The sequence below is a fragment of the Podarcis muralis genome, chromosome 7, assembly GCF_964188315.1.
Source record: "Podarcis muralis chromosome 7, rPodMur119.hap1.1, whole genome shotgun sequence".
Lineage (NCBI taxonomy): Eukaryota > Metazoa > Chordata > Lepidosauria > Squamata > Lacertidae > Podarcis > Podarcis muralis.
This window is the reverse complement of record NC_135661.1, coordinates 73,353,415-73,379,156: the sequence shown is the minus strand read 5'-3', so window position 1 is coordinate 73,379,156 and position 25,742 is coordinate 73,353,415. Positions and strand designations below refer to the sequence as shown.

General features: G+C 44.9%; 1 protein-coding gene across 2 annotated transcripts; it reads left to right on the top strand.

Moving 5' to 3' along the window:
* Window positions 1-1,253: 1,253 nt before the first annotated feature.
* On the top strand, window positions 1,254-21,788 carry LOC114603556 (IgGFc-binding protein-like). 2 transcript variants are annotated; one of them, XM_077932085.1, is made up of 11 exons: window positions 1,254-1,642; window positions 4,075-4,128; window positions 6,201-7,439; window positions 8,940-9,553; window positions 10,246-10,807; window positions 12,220-12,815; window positions 13,493-14,063; window positions 14,827-15,026; window positions 15,271-15,651; window positions 16,625-16,911; window positions 18,996-21,788. In XM_077932085.1, the coding sequence occupies exons 2-10, from the start codon at window positions 4,077-4,079 to the stop codon at window positions 16,904-16,906; spliced, it is 4,497 nt and encodes a 1,498-aa protein (XP_077788211.1). In that variant the 5' UTR covers window positions 1,254-1,642; window positions 4,075-4,076; the 3' UTR covers window positions 16,907-16,911; window positions 18,996-21,788. The 2 variants fall into 2 exon arrangements, with proteins under 2 accessions (XP_077788211.1, XP_077788212.1); XM_077932086.1 differs by lacking the exon at window positions 1,254-1,642 and adding an exon at window positions 3,946-3,964.
* The last annotated feature ends 3,954 nt before the right edge of the window (window positions 21,789-25,742 follow it).

The following is a 25,742-nucleotide window of genomic DNA, read 5'->3' as shown; positions in this document are numbered from 1 at the left end:
CAGGTTGACCACACACACACACACACACACACACACACACACAGAGAGAGAGAGAGAGAGAGAGAGAGAGAGAGTTGGCCCTTACAAGAGGGTGGTGCTGAGGTCTAACCCACTGAGCCTCTTGGGCTTGCAGATCAGAAGGTCGGCGGTTTGAATCCCTGTGATGGGGTGAGCTCCCGTTGCTCTGTCCCAGTTCCTGCCAACATAGTCACCTTTGACTGGACTTAACTGTCCAGGAGTCTTTTATCTTTTTTTTTTTTTTTACCTTACAAGAGAGTGACTGTTTTATAAATGCACAAATTAGATCTCTAAGATGTATAGTAAAGGTAAAGGGACCCCTGACCATTAGGTCCAGTCGTGACTGACTCTGGGGTTGTGGCGCTCATCTTGCTTTACTGGCCAAGGGAGGCGGCGTACAGCTTCTGGGTCATTTGGCCAGCATGACTAAGCCGCTTCTGGCGAACCAGAGAAGCACAAGGAAATGCTGTTTACCTTCCCACTGGAGCGGTACCTATTTATCTACTTGCACTTTGACGTGCTTTCGAACTGCTAGGTTGGCAGGAGCAGGGACCGAGCAACAGGAGCTCACCCCATCGCGGGGATTCGAACCACCAACCTTCTGATCGGCAAGTCCTAAGCTCTGTGGTTTAGCCCACAGCGCCACCCGTATGTATAACAGCCTGCAAATCAGAAGGCTTCTGATAACATCTGAATAGTGATCTGCAGATATTTACCTTGGGCTAAACATACACAAGATCAGTTTCGGCCCCTGAAGATGTGTTTTGTGAGAGGCTGGCCGCCATGGTGAATGGTTTAGAATCTGCAACCACAGAAGACCTTGTTGTTGTTGTTGTTGTCATCGAATATATACACTATGATATGCAGTGGCACCTCTGGTTAAGAACTTAATTTGTTTCGGAGGTCCGTTCTTAACCTGAAACTGTTCTTTACCTGAGATACCACTTTAGCTAATGGGGCCTGCTGCCGCCGCCGTGCGATTTCTGTTCTCATCCTGAAGTAAAGTTCTTAACCCGAGGTACTATTTCTGGGTTAGCAGTGTCTGTAACCTGAAGCGTATGTAACTCGAGGTACCCCTGTATTGCATTGGGATAAGCTTTCCAAGAGGTTGGCTGTTTAAATTAAAACTGAGCAGCTTATCTCTTGACAGGCTGCTGGCTCCTGGTACCCTTCTTCTCGAGAAGAAGTGACTTCTTGAAGCTGGAATCATGCAGGGCCTGCATGTGTTTAGGTCAGACGGATGAGGTGGATGGAGGAGCAGAGAGGCGGTTCTTCAAGATCTTACAGTCAGGTGGAATCCGGAGGACTTCAGTCTTTCAAAACTCTCAAGCTGTTCTTGACAGTTGCATAAATCAATCAGAGGAGCCAGAAATACAGATTTATACAGTGGTAGCTCACCGTCTCTCGCTTGGCTCCTTTGGGAGGGAGAGTGGGGGAGAAAATCAAACAAAACAAACAGATAAAATAACTGCAGCTGCTTTCCTGGCACAGACAGAGCTTTCAGACCAGTTCTGTGGAATTTCACTTTTTGAGCCCTTCTCTCTATATAAAGGGGAACAGCAGCAGAGAAAGAGTTTTCCTCTCTCCTACCGCAAGCCAAGTTAGAATTGCTGAAAAGTGGAAGGTAAGAGGCTGCTTTGGAATCAGAGTGTTTTTATTGTGATCATTTTCCTCCATTTCTCCCCTATTATTCCTCTAAGGAGCTCAGGTGCCTTATTCTTCTCCATCATCCCATTTTATCCTCACAACAATCCTGTGAGGTGGGTTTGGCAGAGTGAGTCTATGTAGGGGTGGATGAATCTGTCAATTTTGGTTTCTCTCAGTTTTCTGGTCTTCTGTTTTCCACATTTCTGCATCAGTGTGCAATTTTAGTTTATTTTTTTTAAGTTCCCATGAAAATTCGGCAGCATTTCAGTGCATTTTTAAATATACCGTTTTGCAAGCAGTTTCCCCATATATAATGCATTTTTGCATGTTATTTTCACTAATATATGCAATTTAATGCACCATTTCCCATAACATATGCATTTTTTCATTACACTTTGTTTGGTTGGAGAAGTTCAATGCAAAATTCAGAGGTACGAATTTCAACAGGGAGCTGTGATTTGATTATTTAGGGGAAGTGCAAATTAGGCAGGTTCACATCAAAAATAGGGCTGTACACTGGATTTGGCAGAAGTCTGAAGCTTGAACTGAATCAGTCCAATCTGGTGAGATCTGTACTTTGGTCACATCAAACAGCCCCCTTGGCTGAACCTCCCAGAGTAATTTGAAGCTGTCAAGGGTCAAGGCATTGGGCAGGAAGAAGGAAGTTTGACTGTGCATGTTCAGTCAAAATGAGCAGTCAAAATGAGCAGTCTTGCCCCAGTGAGCAACTTCACCACTGAATTCTGCACCAGCTGTTTTGACTAATAAATTTGCATCTGCCTTTAGTATGTCAATAGAGCCTCTGCATGTTGTAAGGGGTCATTATGTACATAGAATTCCTCATTTTTTTGATGGGACGCGGGTGGCGCTGTGAGTAAAACCTCAGCACCTAGGACTTGCCGATCGCATGGTCAGTGGTTTGAATCCCCGCGGCAGAGTGCGCTCCCGTCGTTCTGTCCCAGTGCCTGCCAACCTAGCAGTTCGAAAGCACCCCCGGGTGCAAGTAGATAAATAGGGACCGCTTACCAGCGGGAAGGTAAACGGCGTTCCATGTTTTGCGCTGGCTCGCCAGATGCAGCTTGTCACGCTGGCCACGTGACCCGGAAGTGTCTGCGGACAGCTCTGGCTCCCGGCCTATAGAGTGAGATGAGCGCACAACCCTAGAGTCTGTCAAGACTGGCCCGTACGGGCAGGGGTACCTTTACCTTTAGTATCTCTCTCTTTTGGAGTAGGAGTGGGTTAAGTCTCCAAGTAGATCTCTGTTTTGTTTCTAGTTGGTAGTGCAGGGTAGCATGCAGCGTACTGGGACCAGAGATTACTATTGGTTCCATTGAAACCTGCTTAATATTTGCAATATGATCCAGTGAACTTATTAAATAACCAGTTCTATTATATGAGCTATTACGGTTTGAAAAGAAAGAAAAAGAATCCTCTAGTGGATTTAGCAAGGTTCAAAAGACATTCTAAATTACCTGGATTGTATACAGAGGAGCACCTTAATTTCCCCCTCCAATCTAGTTTCCAATCTAGTGGCCAGTTCAGGTCTCCGTCTGATAACAATTTGCCTTCCTAAAAGTCTTTTAAGGTATTTAATTGGCCTGAGCACACCCAGCCCCAGGAGGACAAATGGCTGGTAGTTTAATTCTTTAAGTCTTTATCGACAAAGCATGAACTTACAGTAGCTCCTGATGTGCACTAAGCACACATGCACACATACACACACGCATAGTGAACCACAAACACTTCTGGTACCTAAGTAGCTGTCGCACCTCCCTGGGCTTATGCTCTGAGCTGGAGTGTTGGAGCAACAATTGGCCACTCCTACACTTAGACTTAAGTACCCTTGCCTGACCACCACCCAGTTTTTAAATAGAACCTCAAGCTACACCAACCACAGCCAGCTACAAAAGACATACAAACAGAATTAAAAGAACAGGGTGCTTACTGCATAAGCACATTACGAACCTAGGGATTTGTTTTCAGTACCTGAACTGAGCTGAGCTCACAGTCCTTCCTGGCGGAAGTCCCCTCCTGGCTATCTTTCTTCATTTCAGCAGCCCAATTTAGGGATGGGTGGGAAATTATTTTGTTGTTGCTGTTAAGCAATCAGAAGACAGGAGCCCCCTGCCCTTCCACTGCAAATCAGGCAGAGATCTACCTTTTTCGGTCCACTGCTGCTATATGGGCCTTTGGAGTTCTTGCAAGAAACAAAGTCCTTTTCCATCACTGCACCTCCATGCTGGGAAAAGCTGTTCCTGTTGATTTTTGTTATAGGTGCAGTGCCTACTTCAGCTCAAAGGTTATGTTTCTTAAAAAATATCCATCATTACTACCATAGCTTTCTGAATCGAGAAGACCCCTGTCCTGAAATCATGTTTAATATTGATTCCAAAAATCCTTGTTTTGCAGCCATGGCGATGCTGAGGCTCCTCACCCTTCTGGCTGGTTTGATGCTCCTGAGTGGTGAGTAACCTGGGATCAGATCCCTTTTCCTCTTCAGGTTACACATGCAATTATCAGTATGCATTGTTAGGCAGCACAGCAATGAGGAACCTGATCACGCTCCACATATTTACTAGACTACAACTCCCATCATCTCTCACCATTCGCCATGCTGGCTGAGGCTGATGGGAATAGGAGTCCAGTAACATCTAGAGGGGGGCACAGGTTGCCTAGACCTAATGGCCAAATTACATCCCACGTTAAATACAGTATTACACATTAACTCAGAAAAAAGCAAGCTATGACCTTCACTGCAATTAGTAAAAACAGATGCACCATAATGAGAATCAAAATATATTGTAGAAAGAAGCAGTTTTATCGAGACGCCTCCCTCCCTACATCACCCTTATCTCTGCTGAACAGAATGCATTTGTTTAATCACTACCAGAATTCTGCAAATATTGTGAAATCTATTCTTCCACTGAAAACCTTTGAACAGTTTCCCAGCACTGAGTAATCCGCTGCAGCCGCTGGATGTTCCTGAATCTGGCCACAACTTAAGCACATACAGCAGTGGCCTGTTTTATTTACTTCACTTCCCATAAGCACTCCACAGTGATTTAACAATACAGTGGTACCTCAGGTTACAGGCTTCAGGTTACAGACTCCACTAACCCAGAAATAGTGCTTCAGGTTAAGTACTTTGCTTCAGGATAAGAACAGAAATCGTGCTCTGGTGGCGCAGCAGCAGCAGGAGGCCCCATTAGCTAAAGTGGTGCTTCAGGTTAAGTACAGTTTCAGGTTAAGTATGGACCTCCAGAACGAATTAAGTACTTAACCTGAGGTACCACTGTAAAGCTTCTTAGATTAGAAAGAAGCTGCGTATGGAGTGTTTTTCTGCACGCCTGAGATTCCTCCACACAGAGCACACACAGCTGATTGCAACACTCTGCTATATGTTCAGAGCAGAGCAGAGGCGCAGCTGAAGTGTGCCAGACTTTCAATTCCACATCATGCACTTTTTTTAGAGGAAGAAATCACGAGGACACAATCTAGTCAGTCAATTCCCAGCCACCCCCCCTTTTTTTTTTGCAAAAGGGGTGACTGACAATAGTACAAAAGCAATTAAGATGTATATGCATTCCTCGCTTCAGCTGCTGGGTGTTTTCTCTCTCTCTCTCTCTCTCTTTTCTATAGCTTAGGAAACTGCACATAGAGCACCCATATTGCTCCTGCTTCTTTCTCATGTGCTGATGATGCACATACAGAACATTCATATCCAGATAGGGGATGCATTTATTTCTTAATCTGCACCCTATTTTTTTAAAAGAAAAGCAACAACAACAATGCAATTGATAGCCTGCCTTTCACCAGCAGGTCCCAGGGCAGGTTACAAGAATCTAAAATTCAACATTAAAACAAACCAGGAACAGGCGAGTGCAACCAAGGGAAACAGAGATGTTTTCCCACATGCATTGGCTGCAAGAATGATTTCTCACAAATAGCAGGGGTTTTTTCCTCCCCCCACCCTCTGCCCACATCAGTTGATGGGGAGGTGAGAAAGAATCACTTTTCCAGCCCCATGCTGGGCATTTTCCAAAGCACTGAGCATAGGGTTGGCAATGCCCCTTTCACTGCACTCCCCATGCGCATGGGCACTTCAGAACCCTGCGCAAGGGATTTTGACAGATGGGCAGGACCACTCGCCTGCCAATGCTGATGTCATAATGACGTCATATGATTGGCATGTGGGTTTTCTCCTAATCCAAAGAATAGACTGAAAGAAAACCAAGCAGAACCAGGGAGGTTTTGCTGCAAAGCAGAACGTGGTGCCGTGGAGCAGATAGTAGGTCAAATGTTTTGGGCTTAAACCAAAGGTGGGGAGCCTGTTTCATTTCAAATGCTGTTGGGCTCAAATTCCCATCCAAACCCAGACAGCATGTCTAATGGTCAGGGGCGATGGGAATTGCAGTCCAACAGCACCCCTGATATATAATAAGTTTTCTTCTCATCTGATTTCTTTTTTGCTTTGATATTTCATTGCTATCGTTTGCCAAAATCACTTTGTGTATTTTATGTCCTAACTGCTTCAGGTCATGCCAGCGCAAGGTACTATGGGAAACAATTTGTCACGGCCTTCATGCAAAATTTTGAGACGAGCCGAGCCTCCGAATCAAACTTTCAGCTGCTCCTCACTGGCCACCACAACCTGACTGAAGTAACTGTGTCAGTGAGTCGATCGGCCTTCCGGAAAAGTTATTCAGTTGCTGAAGGTGAAATGGTGCCTGTTCAGATCCCAGTGACTGCAGAGATGAAAGGCAGCACCACATTCGACCAGTCTGTTCTGATTCAGGCTGACAAGGACATTTCTGCTGTCTTACTGTACCGGAAGTTGTATTCCGTGGCAACCACAGCTCTGTATCCATCCCATGAGCTTGGCACAACCTATTATGTCGTAACCCCGTCAAGTACCAAACCGCCCAGCTACTTAAAAGAATTCGCAGTCATCGCTTCACAGTCTCCTGCCACAGTTCGTATTTACCCAACAGGGAATGTGATCTTTGGTGGGACACCATACGCCGCGGGGACAAGAATCACAGTTTATCTCCGGGCATTCCAGGTCGCCCAGCTGCAAAGCTCAAATGATTTGTCGGGCACCAAGATCGAGTCGTCAACACCTGTGGCTGTCTTGAGTGGGCATGTCTGTGTGGTGCAAAATTACCAGTTTGACCATGTTGTCGAGCAGCTGCTGCCGGTCTCCAGCTGGGGCAGCACCTTTGTCGTCCCCCCGGTGTTTTTCCAGACCAATAATGACATTGTGTATGTGGTGGCTTCCCAGGACACTCATGTTGACTATCAGCTGGGAGCACAGAAAGGCTCTCAAGACATGGTGGCTGGTGAAGTTAGGCAGTTTGAGATCCAGTTCCCTAATGCCTTTTACATCTCTGCTAATGCTGGGATCCAGGTTCTCTTCTTCTTCACTGGCCTCAAGTCGGGAAACACAGGCTATGACCCATTCCTCATCAACATCCCTGCCATAACAGCTTATGGCCTATCCTACCACGTTGATGGGATAAAGAATTTTGAGAACTATGTCGTTATCATAGCAAAAAGCTCTGAAACCCAGAGGATTACCCGAGATGAGACCGCTATCACAGGCGTTCAGTGGAGAATGATTCCCAGCTCACCTTATTCATGGGCTGTATACAACTTGGGCCCCAGGCATCAGTCCATCTCTGTAGCACATCCTCAAACTCCTTTTGGCGTCTTGGTCTTTGGTGGCCGAAACTATGAAGGCTATGGCTTTGCTCCACCACCTTTTGTCTTATTAGGTAATTTAAGTTTCATGTTGGGTTTACATCCTAAGTAGATGTAGTGGGGTTGGTGGGGAACCAGCTTGCAGGGATAATTTCTCCAGGAGATCCTTAAGCTGTATTTGCCACCCATCCAGTATAAGTTCCTTTTACAGAGATCTCCTGTGCTATGGCCAATCATCTCTTTGCACAACACAGCCAATCATAAAGCATCACTATAGACAGGTCCCTCCCACATCTATCTCCATGCAGGGGTGAATGTGTATATTTGCATCTCCTCCAGAAAAGCTCATCATAATCTGGCAGTTTTGCTATTTCTCCCCCACTTCTTTCTTCTTGATTGCCTAACTGTAACATTGCAAATTTGTTTGTGTATTTAGAATAGTTTTTCTAAAATTTTACTTCTTAGGAAAAACGTGTCACATAGCAAATGTAGCATAAGGTAATTTAAAACATCACACTTAAAAAAAACACCCCTGAATACATTAGAATTAGAAACAATAATCTGTCATAAAATCACAATTATCAGCAGAATAAAAGCAGTAGCGGCTGCAAGCCAATAACCTGCTTAAAATCACCCCATAAAAGTGATATGTATACCTCTAGGGCCCACTGAAAAAAATCCCTGAAAAAAAGGCAGGGATCTCACTTGGAAGCAAATTCCACTGATGTATGGCCACCACCAAGAAGACCCTGCCCCATATGCCTAGCAATTTTATTTCTGTCACAGGTGGGCACACAAATGAGTCCTCTGATACGGATGTATCAAAGCATACGTGACTCTCCGAAGTTCTTGGGATGGGAATGTTTACAATAAGATTGCTTTTCAGTGATTTTATTTATTTGATGCATTTATATTCTGCTTCATTCTTGGTATTTCAAAGCAGTATATGTAACGGCAACCATACATAAAATAAAGCCATAAAAGAATAGCAAATTATCAGAAGGGCCTGTGGGTAGCCATTTTGGCCTGACGTCCCATTTGGTGGTCCTATCACTTAATTCCAGGTCAGTTGACAATAAAATAACTCATTCCCTCTTTGAGTGCATTTATCTCAGGATGCGGGTGCCTCTGCGGTCTAAACTACTGAGCCTCTTGGGCTTGCCAAGCAGAAGGTTGGCGGTTCAAATCCCCACAATGGGATGAGCTCCTGTTGCTCTGTCCCAGCTCCTGCCAACCTAGCAGTTTGAAAGCACGCCAAAAAAGTGCAAGTAGATAAATAGGTGCCGCTCCAGTGGAAAGGTAAATGGCATTTCCGTGCGCTCTGGCTTCCGTCATGGTGTCTCGTTGCACCAGATGCGGTTCAGTCATGCTGGCCCCATGACCCAGACAAACGCCGACTCCCTCGGCCTGAAAGCTAGATGAGCGCCGGAACTCCATACTCACCTTTGACTGGACTTAACCATCCAGGGGTCGCTTACCTTTTCCCTTTACTTATCTCAGTTAGCAAAGACATCTTGATAGACCTACAGACCTGAGAAATGACGTGAATGGGTTTTAATCCTTGTTTCATTCAGATTCTGAACTGGCCCCAATATCCTGCCCTGAGAACAGCCACTACGAGTCCTGCGGAAATGCCTGCCCAGCCACCTGTTCTGACCGAACTGCTCCGGAAACGTGTGATGATACCTGTGTCCCGATCTGCCAGTGTGACGAGGGCTACATCCTCAGTGATGAAACGTGCATCCCAGTGGAGAATTGCAACTGTACCTATAACGGCAAGATCTATGGTCCGGGGGAGGAATTTTGGAGTGATGAAAGCTGCCGTAGTCGCTGCAAATGTAACCCCAGATTAGGGAGGGCTGTGTGCCTGCAGGATTCCTGTAAGGCCAGAGAGAGATGTGTCCTAGTTAATGGGAACTGGGGCTGTCATACCATCAGCTATTCCACCTGCATAGGAACTGGAGACCCTCACTACACCACCTTTGATGGAAAGAGATTTGACTTCATGGGAACCTGCATTTATCAAATGGCTGGAGTCTGCTCCAAGGACCCCACTCTCACCCCGTTTTTGGTCACGGTGGAGAACAACAATCGAGGCAGCAAGGCAGTGTCCTTCACCAAAGTGGTGACACTAGAGGTCTATGGCATGACCATCAGCCTGAGCCAAGAGCATCCACGCAAGATTAAGGTATATATGCTAGGTGACAAGAGAAGATTGGGGGAACTGTTGATTACATACTTTGCTGTGAGAGGACCAGCTGGTACAAGGGTAGAGAGTCATTCATTCATCACCAATCATTCTCCTCCCTCCACCCTTGCAGACTCGTTTCCCTGGCAACAGTTTAGGGATGGGAGCTGAAGAATTACTCTGTGCTGAGTGGCTGCTGTGTTATATCTCATACACATGCAATGCTGGATGTCACTCAGCTCCTATCTAAAAGTGTCTCTGCAGCCAACTATACAGGGCCAAGAGGGGAAGAGGATGAGTGAGCAGGACTTTGCAGCTGCAATGCAGCTGAGTGGCCAAAATGGCAATGCTGTCTGGGCTGTAGGCAGGATAGCTACCACCCCCGGCATCTGGCGCAGAGCCTGACCCAAGGGGAGCACAGTAGAGGATTTAGGAAGAGATGGCCAAGTCCGCCTAAAAGCCAATGGAACATAGAGGCTCTGCCTTCATACAATAGATTTCTGTTTTAATTGTCCATAGGAGAAATGTGTTTGTCCTTGTCCCCATAATTTTAGCCCTCTCATCTGGCAACTAATCTCTTTCACCAGCTCCAAAACTCTGTATAACATAATTCTACATTTGTTCATCAGTTAATCACCATCCTTTTCTGATTTAACTGAAAATCCCTGGATGGTCACTTCCATGTTTTCCAGGTGAATGGAGTCTTTGTGGACCTGCCGTTCTCCTACGAAAGTAAACTGAAGGTCTACATCAGCGGAGTCCATGGCTTCATCAAAACAGACTTTGATCTGAGAGTCAGCTTTGACTGGTACAGTTATGCCAGGGTCATTATTCCCAGCACTTATGCCAATGCTGTGTGCGGACTGTGTGGCAATGCTAACCAGGACCCCAGCGATGACTTTGCTATGAAGGATGGAGCTCAGACAACAGATGAAATCCAGTTTGCAGACAGCTGGAAGTTGAAGGAGGTCCCAGGATGCTCTGCAGGATGCAGTGACTGCCCAGTATGCAGTGAGGCAGAGAAGCAGACCTACAAGGGGGACCAGTTCTGTGGGATCCTCAAGAGAAGGGATGGGCCATTCAGGCAGTGCCATGAGACCATTGACCCAACACCTTACTTCGATGATTGTGTTTTCGACACATGTCAATACAAGGGTCATCATGACACTCTCTGCAGTGCCATCAGTGCCTATGTGACAGCTTGCCAAGCTCTGGGCATCGAGGTTGGGAAATGGAGATCAGACTCTTTCTGCAGTAAGTATTACTTCCTGAATCTCAGTTTCATTTTTGCTCCAGAAATGAGTGTGGGCATCCTCTGTGCAGATATTCTGCACAGACAGAATGCATGGATTTCAGGGCATTTCAAGGGACCCAGACAACACCAGAAATTGGGCAAGCAGAATCATCCTGTTGCTCCTTCTATGTGGGGAGCTTTCTTCAAATGGCTACTGCGAGAAGGGGCTAAAATTAATGGCTTGTCTAGGTCCCTAAGCTCTTGGAGAAGGACCATAGCTTCACAGTAGAGCTTGTCCTTTGTATAGAGAAGATCCCAGATTCAATCCCCAGCATCTCCAGGTACCACTGGGGGAGAACCGTGCTTGAAATCCTAGAGTATTTTTGCCAGTCAAGGTAGACACTGTAGAGCTAGATGGATCAGTGGACTGACTCATAGGAATGTAAGAAGAGCCTGATGAATCCAGCCAATGGCCCATCCAGTCCAGCTTACTGTTTTGCAGTCATCAGCCATACACCTATGGGACACAATGCAATAACATCTTCCCCACTTGTGATTCCCAGCAATGTACACTGTCTCTATGTCAGGGACTGGGCAGAGGAGAAATGGTAGAGACTGTCTCCCCATCCTGACCCCCTCAAGGAAGGAGGAAGAGGAAGCCAGTATAGATTTACAACAGTGGTTTGAGGGAAATCACAGCTCAGAGGCAGATGAGGGGAAAAGCTGGGAAATAATGGGAGAGGAGGAGGCAGGACCGGAATGGCAACTGACTGACACGGTGTCTTTAGCAAGCATTCAAGACACACACACCCATCTCCCAGAACCCGGCAAGCCCTAAAAGTAGGAGAGCAAAGAGCTCAAAGACAGAGGGCATGTTGCAGCACCCATAGAAGTGATGAATGAGGAAGTGGGAGAGATGGGTGTGTGTGGAGATTCACTCGGGACAACACCATTATCCAAGTGGCTGGGTTTTATAGCAGCTCTGTGAAATAGTGAAATAAAAAAGGACGGTAAGAAACCTTTCCTTTCCTTTATACCTTCCTGGGCAGCCAGCTGGGAGCCGCTGACAGCACCCCGGCACTCTGACAGTAGAGGTACAATAGAGCCACAGTGATTAGTTGCCATGGCTTGGCAGATACAAGGCAGTTTGTATCACAGTCATACCTTGGGTTGAAGTAGCTTCGGGTTGAGCATTTTCAGGTTGCATGCCATGGCGACTCCAAAGTAACGGAGCGCGTTACTTCTGGGTTTCACCACTTGTGCATGCACAGACGCTCAAAATGACGTCACACGCATACACGGGTTGCGTTTGCTTCAGGATGCGAACAGGGCTTCGGGACGGATCCCGTTCACATCCAGAGGCACCACTGTATATTACAATGGCCAGGGGGAAAGAAAATAACATACCTCTCTACTCATTTTCTCCTTCCAGGCTTTTCCTGTCCACGCAATTCCCACTATGAACTCTGTGGAAATACCTGCTCTGATACATGTGGGAGCGTCTCCTCCCCAATAATGTGTGATGCTGCATGTACCGAAGGGTGTGCCTGTGATCCTGGATTCGTGCTCAGTGGGGATCAGTGCGTCCATCTTGAAGAATGTGGCTGTGTGCACCAGGGCAGATACTACAAAAAGGGAGAGGAGTTTTATCCCAGTAGCTCCTGCCAGGAGAAGTGCCGCTGCCTGGACAATGGAGCCACCAAGTGCCAGCCTTTCTCCTGTGGAGCGCATGAGGAGTGCAGGGTGGAGAACGGTATCCAAGGCTGTCACCCTGCGGGATATGGTACAGCTATAGCCCTTGGTGACCCCCTTTATATTTCCTTTGATGGACAAAGCTTTCGCTTCCATGGCTCCTGCACTTACACTTTTGTCAAAGTCTGCAGCACAGACCCTCGGCTACAGAATTTCTCCATTTTGGTGGAGAACGAGAAGCTTGGAAATGGGCACCTTGCTCAGATAAGGAAGGTTGTGGTCTCTGTTCATCAGCACACTATCGTCCTTGAAAGGGGAAGGAAATGGATAGCTATGGTATGTATGGGCCACTCATATCAGATTATTATTACTATTTGAAATAAAAGGGACGCGGATGGTGCTGAGGTCTAAACCACTGAGCCTCTTGGCTTGCTGATCGGAAGGTCAGAGGTTAGAATCCCTGCAATAGGGTGAGCTCCCTTTGCTCTGTCCCAGCTCCTGCCACCCTAGCAGTTCGAAAGTACACCAGTGCAAGTAGATAAATAGGCACCGCTCTGTCAGGAAGGTAAACAGCGTTTCTGTGTGCTCTGGTTTCCGTCACGGTGTCCTGTTGTGCCGAAGCGGTTTAGTCATGCTGGCCACATGACCTGGAAAGCTGTCTGGACAAACGCGGTCTGAAAGTGAAATGAACGCAACACCCCATTGTCGCCTTTGGTTGCACTCAACCGTCCAGGGGTCCTTTACCTTTTACCTATTATTTCAAATGAATAACATGCCCTTCTTATGCAAAGAGAGTCCAGTGCAGCTTGCAGTCATAAAATTACAGGAAAACCATTTGGTATAATAATTAAATTGCTTTTAAATAATGATGACATTTCTTTAGATCACTGGAATGAAAAACAGCATGTGCAAAAGGATATGTGTGTGTCTTTTGTATATGTGTGTGCTTGAGAATTTGTGTGTGCTCAGAGCTGACCCCCATGAATATGCTTCTTTCTTCTTTGCTGATGCAGGTGGATGAAGAATTCTGCACTTTGCCAGTGAATAGAGACGAGGGGAAACTCTGGATCACTCAGGAGGGGATCAATATAATTGTCCATGCATCCTTTGGCCTCACAGTCCTTTATGATACCTCTTCCTACGTCCGTGTGACTGTTCCCAGCACCTACCAGGGACACATGTGTGGTCTAGGTGGCAATTTCAATGGCGACGAGAGGGACGATTTCATGCTCCCTAGTGGGGAATCCGCACAAACGGTGGATGAGTTTGGGGCCTCCTGGCAGGTCCCTCTGGATGGTGCCATCTGCTCCAATGGCTGTGGTGAGGAATGCCCCACTTTTGATACAGCCCAGACAGCACCGTATGAGAACGAGGACTCTTGTGGAATGATCGCGTCCGAGACAGGGCCATTCAAAGACTGCTCCTCATTAGTAAGCCCCTCGGATTACCTTGAGCAATGCCTGTATGACTTGACCGCGGCCAAAGGGGAGCAGGAGTATCTCTGCCGAAGCCTTCAAGCCTATGCAGCTGCGTGCCAGTCTGCTGGAGTCAAGATTGGAGCCTGGAGAACAAAGTCCTTCTGTCGTAAGTTGGATGAAAAGGTTTCTTCATCTCTGCCTTTTCGGTAGTGAGTCTCTCCAATACCCAAAGTAGTATGAGCCTTTGATTGAGTTATGTTGGTTTCAGTGCTATGAGTTTACTTGTCTTCTGGATTGTTTCCTCAAGCCTTTCTCTCCCACGTATCTTTCTATCCATGGAGAGGACACAAAATAGATGAGTATATTAAAACCCGATGTGAGGAATGTTCAGTTCTCAAGATGTTTCTGCACTACACCTCCCACCATCCCCGTGCATTGGCCATCCTTTCTGTGTCTGATGGGCATTGTAGTGGAGCAATATCTGGATAAGGTTCCCCATCCCTGATAAGAAGCAACAAAGGAGAAAGGAAAAGTGAGAGACAGAGCTTTGAGGTTTGGAAGGCTGGAGACATCTTGCAGGGATTGCGTACCTCACTGGGTATCTGATGAGGGTGGTGGATTTCCAGCTTTTTGCAAAGACTTTGCTGTCTCTGACTTCACCTATACTTGACATGCATACTTGTAAAGAGACCCAACTATTATTTAAAAGCCATAAGCCTTCGGTGACCTCTCCTCCAAAGGAAACCAAACCCAGGTCAGTGCTGTTCCTGGAACTTCTCATAACTTGGGGAAGTGGTGTGTGCCTGTATAACAACACAATACAGAGAATAGAAAATAGCTGAAAAGAAAACCCTCTTCTTAAGAAGACTCTTTCCTATTTTATTTAATGTAGAATGTCTGGTAAACATGGCTTTGATTTGCCTTCTCAGCCCTCACCTGCCCGGCCAACAGCCACTATGAGACTTGCATTGGATCTTGCGATTTCACCTGTGCCAGCTTGTCCACTGTTGTGCAATGCTCAAAGAACTGCTTTGAAGGCTGCCAGTGCAATGATGGCTACGTGTCTGATGGGGATGCATGTGTGCCTATGAACAAATGTGGCTGTGTGCATAATGGTCTGTACATTAAGGTAAGGGCAGCTTTGCTGGTGGAGCATCATGAACGTTGTATGAAAACTGGTGTGCCTATGGTACAAGCATTTGCTGAAGTTAGATCACTGTCTCTTTCTATTCCTACATGTAGATCTTGGAAGAACAGCAGGCTAATTTTCACAAATAAATAAAATAAACAACAACAAAAAAGCAGTGTATTTGAACGTTCGGACTCTTTTCCAGATCTCACAGCTATGTCCCTTGTCTGGGATTTCCCTACAGGTTGGAGAGGACATCTTCTCAAGCAACTGCACGGAAAAAATAACTTGCAATGCCACAGGTCAACTTGTTTATGAGAAAACCAGATGCCAGGCTGAAGAGATATGCACACTTAGAAATGGAGTGCGCAGCTGTGAAAGCAAGGAATACCAGTGCAAACTCATGCCAGGAGCCCAACTCTCTACCTTCGATGGTGCTTCGCGCAAGTACCTCTGCAGTGGGGTTTATGACATTGCCACTGTATGTGATGAAAGTGTCCCCTACTGGTTCAGGGTGTCAGTGAGCATCGGAAAGGACAGTGACGATGTCTTGGTAGTTGGGAGAGCGGTCCATGTTTTCTTCCAGAATGCATCCATCACTCTTAAAAGGGACCACAGGACATGGGTAAGAGAAAGTCAGGAGGAACAGTGTGTTAAGATCTGAGAGCCATTAGTAAAGTATTGGGCTCGATTGCTGTTCCCTCCTGTTCCTGCACAGCCAGGAAGAGGAATAAACCTTGATTCAGTTGTATGTCCTGCTGTGCCTGGCCTCTCATTATGTACTAATTGGGGATCAATATATTTTTGTTTAAGAAAAATATTCTTGGCAATTGCAAAACATGCCAATTTCAAACAATGGATGATGAAGCTGGCTTGTTTAACGAATCTCAATTCCTGGTAGTGAAAATTGCAGGTGAGTTTATTCCTTCTCCTGAATGAATGTGGGGAGAAGAGGGTAACACTTCAACATGAGGCTTAAAAGATCTGAGCACAGTTTAGCATTACATGGGAACTGGTCCACTGTGGGAGGAATCTCCTGATAGTTTATGCCAGGGCTGTAGATCCAGAACCGCTGAGAAACCCTCATTTTTTTAAAGAAGCATTTCTTCTTTATTGTAATCAAGTGTTGTGCTTGCTTCCTCATCCAATGCATGGACTTATGGGGCACCAGCAGATTCTGTGCCTCAGAGTCACCCTATGATTCTGTGGAAGGATCTCTGCATCGTTGACATTTGCTCTTTTGCTCTGCAGCAGTGTTAAAGCGAATCGATGGGGAGAATTCATATTCATATGAGACTTTTGTTCTCAGAACTTTTCATCTCATCTCTCCAACTTCTGTGGGAATTCAAAGGCAGCATCCATTGGCAGTTTCTCTTCATTGTATTCATTTAATATTACCTGAGCTACAGCATGCAACTTCCGTATATTCATAACAGGCTCCAGTGTTTTTTGACTTCCAGTTGCAAAGTTTGACAGCCTCTGGGATGTTCCATCTGCTAGCATGCGGGGCTGGCGTGGATTTTGGTTCTCAGGCTGCTGCTGGCTTCCTGGTCTTCACTTGGCACCAGATCTCATGTCCCATTCTTTATGTGTTCCAGGTAAATGGACGCCTGGTAAGGCTGCCATACAGGATTTCCCAAGCCATATCTGTGAGCGAAACTCAGGACGGGATCCTAATTAACCAGGCCTCTCAGGTGCAGGTTCACCTTCGCTCTGATGGGGAGGTGACAGTGGGAGTCAAGAAGACCCTCGCAGGAAAGCTGTGTGCCCCTTGCGGAAACTTCAATGGGAACAGTTCTGATGACTTGAAGCTGCCCAATGGGATGGTTGAGACAAACATTGCTGAGCTCCTACATGCCTGGGAGGCCAAAGACTTCTAATACTAGTAAGATCACTGTGACTGTTTATTATTATTATTATTATTATTATTATTATTATTATTATTATTATTATTATTATTATTAAATTGATATGCCACTTAATGCTAAGATGGCTTCAAAGAGATTTGCCAAACTTAGGTTGGATCTACACTGTTTAATGTTATTAGAATGATTTTAGATATGTCGTTCTAAAACATCACAGGGCATACTTGTAAATTAAAGCATTTTTAACCCCTTTTTTGGTCAAAACACTGTCTCCCTACTGCTGGTTGCTCTGCAGTGCCTTCCAGTGTAGCATTGTAATAGCACATTATGAACATTAAAAGTAGGACATCATATGTCCATATACATCATCAAAACCCTTCCTTAACATAAAAAACCACGAGTGTAGATCTGCCCATAAGAACCTACATTGTACTGCATCATTAAAATAAAGAATAATTAAAAATACACTGTAATTAAAACCTAAAAGAAAAAAAATCCCATTAAATATAAATGTCCAATCTTTAGATAAATGTGCTAATCATGGACATTTATAATTAACGGTATTTTTCTTTCTTTTTGGTTTTAATTACGGTGTATTTTTAATTATTCGTTATTTTAATGATGCATGATTAGCATATGGATACCCGCTAAGTGTGCAGGAAAAAGCAGGACATCCCATTTTTTGTGGGAGATCGCAAAATTCATTTTGGGTGCTGTGATCTCCCATGCTTTCATGTTGCGCTCTCATGCAGCATCCCAAAGTGCGCTCTGAAAAAGCGCTTTTTCCAGGGTGAGGTTGCGGCAAGGGTCAAGTGACTCACCTGGGAACGTGTCCCAGAAGATGTGTGTCCCAGTTTTTGAAATGAAAAAAATGAACAGTATCCATATGCAGTGAGGTAAACACATTAAAACAACGCAGCAATTAAAGCAGGAGGCCCAGGCAAAGAGATCAAGGGATTGCCTGTGTAAACAGGTGTGTTTTGAAAAGCTGGCAGAGTGCCAGTACAATTGGGTCTCTCATATTTAGGCAGGGAGTTCATTCCACAATGCCAATGCAGCCAGTGAAGCCCACCTCCTAGTCATCACAAGCTGAAAATTACTGGGCTAGACGAGTTCCATTTGTTGATCTTAATTCCCTTACCAGGCAACAGAGGGGAAGGACTGAGCCACACTTACCTTTTGCCTTGTGCTTTTCAGGTACAGCTCTGTGCTTTAAAGCTCCAAGTCCGAGCGCTCTCTCTCTCTCTCACCCCAGAGCCTTTCCTGATTTCACCCATCCATCATCTACTGGAGGAGGCTGTTTCATAGCCCAAGCCTAGTCATGTTTATTCAGAATGATTTCAGCTGGAGTAGCTTTCACATATGTATGTTTAGAGTGGCAGAGCTTGCACATCACAATACGCCTGAATTTCTGGCTTGTTGTGGTTTATATCAAAAAGAGGATGTGGGTGCCCATGGCCCAGTCACTCCTGCTTTGCTTTTCCACTGGTGAGAATGGGGTAAACCAGCCAGCAAGTCTGGGCTTCCTATTAACGTTCAAATCAGGGATTGTGGTTTGTTGCTCCCACACTTAGTAAGAGAACGGCAGGTCATGGTTTGTGTTTGGCTAGTGGTTGTGGCTTACTGGAGAACAACAAACTATGATAGCTGAATTGGATGTTATAGGAAGTCAAAGTTTCCTGGTTTGTTTATCCTGCTCAAGCCAGCAGAGAGTAAAGTTGGAGCAATTGGGCACCAGAACGCCACTTGCTCACAATATACTATGATGTGAACATGTCTCTCCTGCATTGGTCTCTACAGTCACAATGTATTCCCCTGGGAGTGGGCCCAGCCAGTGCTCATTGGCCAGCTGGGCCTGACCCCCAGCGAATGTCCACAGGTTATTGGTTGGCAGCCCCATTGTAGCCCACCCAGCTGCCAGATCACTAGCCTGGCCTGTGGTCTGGTCCCAACACTGCCCACCTTCAAAGGTGTGCAGACATGTCAGCATGAAGACAACCTTTGCTTTTGGGCAGTATAAGCCAAAACAAGTATAGGCAGTGTAAGCCAATGTATAGGATCAAGCTGTAAGCCTTTTAAAATCTCCTTTCTTTGTGAACTCCAGAACCGCTGCATCCTGGAATTATTCCACGCTCATTTCCCACCCTCTTCTCTGACCTGGACCTATCTCCTGAGTCCAACACACAAAGCAGAGTGAAGGGACGCCATTTTGTTCAGCGTAATCACAGGAGCAGTGAAATTATTCTAAACCAGTAAACATCACATTCTTGCTCGCCTCAGCCCCCTGGATGCTGATGTATGGAAAAGAAGATTATTAATGCTCCTGCAAACCGAAGAAGAAAATATCAGAAGCCATAAAGTTCTCAATCTGTGAACTTACCAGCCATCCACTGGAATGGATAATTTTGTCCAAAGAGCATCATTTCTGGAACATTACGGCATTTCAAGCGCAATAGCAAATATCTGAATGCAATAAAGGAGAAAAGCTAGCCTCCAAACAACAGAAGTAAAATAGTCTGGAGCTATTAGTAGCAGTGCAGAAAACTGCAAAGACTTTTAATGTTTTGTGTTTTTTTTAAAAAAAATAATTGTTATTTGATTTTACAAATTCATTCACATCCAAAATCAAAAATAATGAAAATCACACAAGATTCTTCCGAATCTCGGGACTTCCCCTCTCCCCTCCATGCGTTCTTTGGTTAACTTTTTCAACTGCATACCATAATTCCTCCTAATTTTCAGGCCTCCATTGTATCCAAAGTCTATGTAACATTACAAGAGTTATTTAAGGCCTTCCAAAGAGTTCAGATATTTACAGTAGTCTGTCAAATATAATGTAAATTTCTCCCATTCTTCGTTGAAGTTTAGATCCTCCTGGTTTCTGATTTTCCCAGTCATTCTCGCCATCTCTGCATAGTCCAGTAGTTTAGTCTGCCAATCCAGTCTGTAGGGACCTTGTCGTCTTTTCAACTTTTAATGTTTTGGGTCATCTTGGGGCCCCAAGGCCTTCAGCTGCTTTGTTCTGATTTTCCACAAAAATAACCCATGACAGCAAATTGCCTGCTAAATAATTACCACTGTTTGTAAACAGGCTGGAATTCCATTTTTAAAAAACCATTGCTAAAAACTTAATAATTTTTATTAACTGTATTTGCATACAAGAAACAACAGATAGTTTTAAAAGGTGTTTTAGTTTCAGAAGATGCATGGACCTCAAAAGAAGTATTCCCTTCCATCTGGGAGAAGCAGGCAGACCTCTGCTGAGGCAATAGATTTATTGGACTTAGATTAAAAATAATTAACATTTTAAACTCTTTTTTTTAATGGCATGATTAATTGGAGGCACATTCTTAATTCAACAAATGTGTTGTGAATACCTCCACATGTGGTGGGAGTGCCCCAAAATCCAACTCTTCCGGCCATCAAGCATACAAGAAATATGCAAAATAACTAAGCAAGTATTAGAAATCACCCCAGAAATGGCCCTACTAAACATCTTCCAAGACAAGAATACCCACTCACATCACAAAGAGCTCATAACCCACCTACTCTCAGCACCCAGAAGCATCATAGCCAGACACTGGAATGATCTGTCAGGAGTAAGCATGGACCAATGGTATCACATAGTATGGGAAACAGCCTTATTAGAAAAACTAACCAACAAACTGAAACTGACACGGGGACAAATAGACAACAAGACAACAACAAGAAACCGCCAACAGCATACAAATCAATCTGGCTAAACTGATCCAAACACACACACACATAGGAAAACAAATTTCACTACAGCCAATCAAAGACAACCAACTACACTCTAGGCCTAGGCCACCCTCAACCTCTCTCATCACCAAAGAAATACAACAAGCGAATAGTAAAGAGAATCCACACAAGTGATGCTGACACAAAACCCCACACATACACTAAGTAGAATAGAAGCATTGCCACTCTACGCCACCCCACTCTCATTGCACCCTCCACCTCTTTCCCCCTTTTCTTCCTAATGTAACACTAATGAAATGGATCTGTAGAAAATGCACCTTGGGAAAAAAAAGACAAATGCACGTACTTTTGTAAACTGAGAAATCTTTAATAAAAATATATGAAAAAAACAAACAAATATGTTGTGAAGCTCCCAAATGGTTGTTTCGAATGCCAGTCCTACTCAGTACATGCCCATTGAAGTTAATAGACATGACTAACTTAGATCCTTTAATTCCAGTGGGTCTACCCCAAATTCTAATAGCAAAACCAGATGCCTTCATCTGTCCCAGCTGCAATAAAGAATATATCCCCTGTATTGGTCCAGTGTTTTGTCCAGCTATGCTTTCCTTGCCTGTTGTGATCCTACTTAGGGTGACTCAACTCAGTCCTACTGAATGTGACTCTGCTTTTCAGGATGAGACCCCTGTCCTTCTAGCAAGTAAGGATGTTGATAGACATAATTTCCTTTCCACTCTGTATTCATCACTTGCAGCACTGCTACTGTGCATCTTCCACAAAAGCAGTGCTATTTTTCTAGAAAAAGGGGTGCCGGAACTCACCAAGAACACCTCCCTTGTTCTCTCTCTCTCTCTCTCTCTCTTTTTTAAAGAATAATTTTTATTATTTTTTCATTAATAACAATCCAATGGAGGCCACATGAATACAACGCCAAATCATGCCAAATCACAATACAATCAAAAGTGCCATTTAAACAGTTCCGAATTAAACATTTTTGGATGACTTCCCATGTTCCGGCTATCAGGAGTTGATGTTATTCCTTGATCCTGTGCCAATTCTCTTAATTAGTCCAAGTTCCACAATTCTGGTCTTACTCCTTTGTTCTAGCAGCACTGATGTAATGACTATTAACTGTATTTTTATAAATGCATATCCATTAACTTGCAGAGGAAATTTATATCCTGTAGCTGTGTGAAATATTTGTTTACCTTCTTCTTTTCTTCATGTTGCAATCAGTCAACTTTCTTCAACATTGCCCCTTCTTCGAGAACTCATTTATAAGTACGCCACAACTTCTCCATTTTGCTTTGAAACCGAAAGCAATCCAGCGCCCAGCCGAGACTTCTGGACCACTTCCAGTGTTTATCTCCTTGTTTCTTCTAACAAGCTGGCATCTCACCCAAACTGTAATAAATCACAACTAGAGCTCTCTTTGGGTGGTGCTGTGGTCTAAACCACAGAGCCTAGGGCTTGCCGATCAGAAGGTCGGCGGTTCAAATCCCTACGACGGGGTGAGCTCCCGCTGCTTGGTCCATGCTCCTGCCAACCTAGCAGTTCGAAAGCACGTCAAAGTGCAAGTAGATAAACAGGTACCACTGCGGCAGGAAGGTAAACGGCATTTCCGTGTGCTGCTCTGGTTCGCCAGAAACGGCTTAGTCATGCTGGCCACATGACCCGGAAGCTGTACGCCGACTCCCTCGGCCAGTAAAGTGAGATGAGCGCTACAACCCAGAGTCGTCCACGACTGGACCTAATGGTCAGGGGTCCCTTTACCTTTTAGAGCTCTCTTTAGTTGGCAATGTTACAAGTCGTCACAGAATTCCACACAGTCTGTTCTTTCAAGCATTCCGTAAAGAAAACCATAAGTTCTTGTTAAATCCCTCTGCATTCCATACATAGCTGTAATCCATTAGTAATTTCACTCCATTAATTGATCCTTTTTCAGTGAAGGCTTGCCGATTCATAGCACAACAAAAAATAATGTAAAGACAGAACAAAGACTCCCCTTCACTTATATATTATTCCAATTACGAGTGCTCTTCAGATCAAAACCTTGGCACTCAGTGGCTGATTCATTTTGCAGGTTCTCTTCCTCTTTCTTCCAAAACACGTCTGATTCTGAAGTCCAAATTCAGATATATCTTAGAAGAAACAGATACCTCTGCTCATGGCGACCCCGTTGGGGAACTTCCAATACATGCATTCACTCTGCATCCCTGCCCCCACATCCCATCGGAGCGAGAGGCAGTTATCGAATGATCTGCGAGAGAAAGCTCTCCCCACCCCCGACCTGGGAGGGGGGGCTTGCAAGGATAATTACTCCCAAATTATCCTTAATTAACTGTGTGGCTGGCATCCGCTACCATGGGATTGGCAGTTTGCCAGGGTGGCTGCACCAGAAGCCCTCCCTTGTTCTCTTATAATGGCAATGGCGCCCACCCGAGAGGTGCCAGAACTTGAGTTCAGGCTGAAAAAAAGCCCTGCACAAAAGCCCTGTTATTTGTCTTACATAATTATGGAAGTTACTTTGTAATTACCTTATCAAAGTCCATTCAATGAAAAGAAAGGCAATGCAAATGGGGAAAAATACATAATCAATTATATATCACTTTCAGACTCAAAGCAACAGCAGCAGCAAACACCAGTCATGTCTGTTGGATTGATTTCTCTTCCAGCTATCACCATCATTTTCTTTATAAGCTGCTTTCCCATCGCTAAAGCTATGTTGAAGGTGGCTTACAGCAGAAAAAGATTCACATAATTACAAAAGTAGCCATAAAATAAATAAGACACAGCAAAAAGTACACAGCAAAATCAAACCATTTCCATATAAATCATAACAACACTTAAAAATAAAATAATATATATAAATAACAACAATATATCAACAACTCCCTCAATAATACCCCAGCCCAAGAGTCTGTTGAGCAACCTCAGCTTTTGTAGCTGCAGTCAGTCAATCCCTGCCCTCCCAGACCAGGTGGGAAAAGGCTAGCAAGGCAGGGAAGAGATCTTCCAGGACTCGCAGCTGGGATGGTTGATGGACATAGGATGAATAAGCGACCATTAGCAATTTCAACTGCCATTTCAATTTTTGTCAGATTTCTCCAACAGGCAGGGCTGCTCCAATACATTTTGGCACCTGAGGTGAACTACAGAATCACCCCTCCCCCACCTCCCCAGTTGAGGGTGAGATGCAGGTGATGGTGTGGAAGAAATTTGCTTTATCTGAAAAAAAGTACAAAGCCAGACTTCTGAGAACAACTCCAGTGCACACCACTCTGTAGCCAGCCCACAATGAAGCACACAAAAGTCAAGCTGTAGTGTTTTGTGCCCTCAGAAACTTTCAAGATGTCACCTGCTTTTTAAAAAATGTATTTTTATTAAAGATTTTCTTGGTTTACAAAAGTTTGTGCAATCTCTCTCTTTCTCTCTCTCTTTCCAAGTAACATTTTTTACAGACCAGTTTCATTTGTTGAGACATTAGGAAGAAGAGGGTGAAAGACGTGGAGGGGGGGGAGGTGAGTGGGGTTGGGGTTGGGTGGCAATGTGTCTATTATACTTAATATATGTGGGGTTTTGTGTCAGCGCCGCTTGTGCAGGTTCTCTGCTGTTCACTTGTGCTCCTTTGGTGGTGAGAGAGGTTGGGGTTGGCCTAGGGTGTGGTTGTTTGTTTGTGATTGGCTGTGGTGATCTTTGTTTTCATGTTTGAGTGGGGTGGGTGGGTGTTTTGGATCAGGTTAGCCATATTGATTTGTATGCTGTTGGTGGATTTTTGTCATTGTCTTGTTGGGTCATACCGGGGTAAAGCTGTCTTCTGTTTGTCCCCGTGTCAGTTTCAGTTTATTGGTTAATTTTTCTGGTACCATTGGTCCATGCTTACTCCTGACAGCTCTCTCCAGGTTATGGTGTTTCTGGCTGCTGAAAGTAGGTGGGTTGAGTTCTTTGTGGTGTAAATGGGCATTATTGTCTGGGAAGATGTTTAGTAGGGCCAATTCTAGGAAATTCTAGGGAAGGGATGATTTCTAATACTTGCTTAGTTATTTTACATATTTCTTGTATGGCTGTGGTCCAGAATAGTTGTATTTTGGGGCACTCCCACCACATGTGGAGGTATGTGCTTGTGGAGGTGCACCCTCTCCAGGATTTTTTTGAGGTTCCTGGGCGTATTAGAGCTAGTTTTCTTGGTGTTAGGTACCACCTGAGGTCACCTGCTTTTAGCATTCCAATTTTCAGACCCACCCCACCTACCCAATGCACCCAATAACATGCTCAGATATCAGGTTCAAATCCCAGCTTGTAAAGCTCACATGGTCGCCTTGAGCCAATTGCAACCTCAGCCTAACCTAGGCCACATGATTATTGCAAGGGGAAAAAATATGCGCAAGCGAAGGCACCCTCTCCATGAGCTGCTTCTCTCCCCTGAGCAACAAGAGAGGCAGCGGACAGGCAGGGAGCAGGCAAGCAGCGAAAGATGTGCACAGGAGAGCTTACAGACAGAGGAAGAGGCAGCTATGGCAGAGGAGCAATGGGTGGATCCGCCACCACTCACAGGGGGTCTAGATCTGCCACTGAAGCAGCATGCTTCATTCTGTGTCATGCAAAACATCCCTGCTAGTAAATAGCACTGATTTTAACCCAGGCTTCCTGGACAGCCTTAAGCTGAACTGGGCATGGCCCAGAGAACATGCCGTTAGCTCCACATGCCCAGTGGTGCATTGGCCTTCCTCTTTTGCAAACAGCAGTCTCCAGTTCCCAACTCAGAGAAGTTTCGAAAGCAGTCTCGGATATGGAGATAAGCTGTTCAAAGCGGGAAACTAAAATGTCCCATTGAACTGTTCCCTGAACTAGCTCTCTGGATTTTGGCCGAGAAGAGCATTCCAAGGTCAGTTTCACTTTCTTTTTTCTGATTACGAAGAAAATTCCCAGAGGTCAAACTCTACTTCTCTGGAACTTGCTAGTACATCTGCCTGGCAGTTAGATCCACAACATGTTAGTTTCCTATCCAAACAACAAGTCAGGTCAAGGACACTTCGGTCTTCTACCCCTGAGCAGCAGAACTGCACAAACAGGAAAAAGCTTGCTGTCTAGCTTGCCAGGTTTTGTTGATAGCAAGTACCATAATTCTTAC

Excerpts from the sequence above, each read along its gene's own strand:
- LOC114603556 (XM_077932085.1), top strand. The coding sequence starts at position 4,077 with ATGGCGATGCTGAGGCTCCTCACCCTTCTGGCTGGTTTGATGCTCCTG. Across the intron at positions 10,808-12,219 it reads GAGATCAGACTCTTTCTGCA|GCTTTTCCTGTCCACGCAAT; the intron begins GTAAGTATTACT and ends TTCTCCTTCCAG. Across the intron at positions 15,652-16,624 it reads AAAGGGACCACAGGACATGG|GTAAATGGACGCCTGGTAAG; the intron begins GTAAGAGAAAGT and ends TATGTGTTCCAG.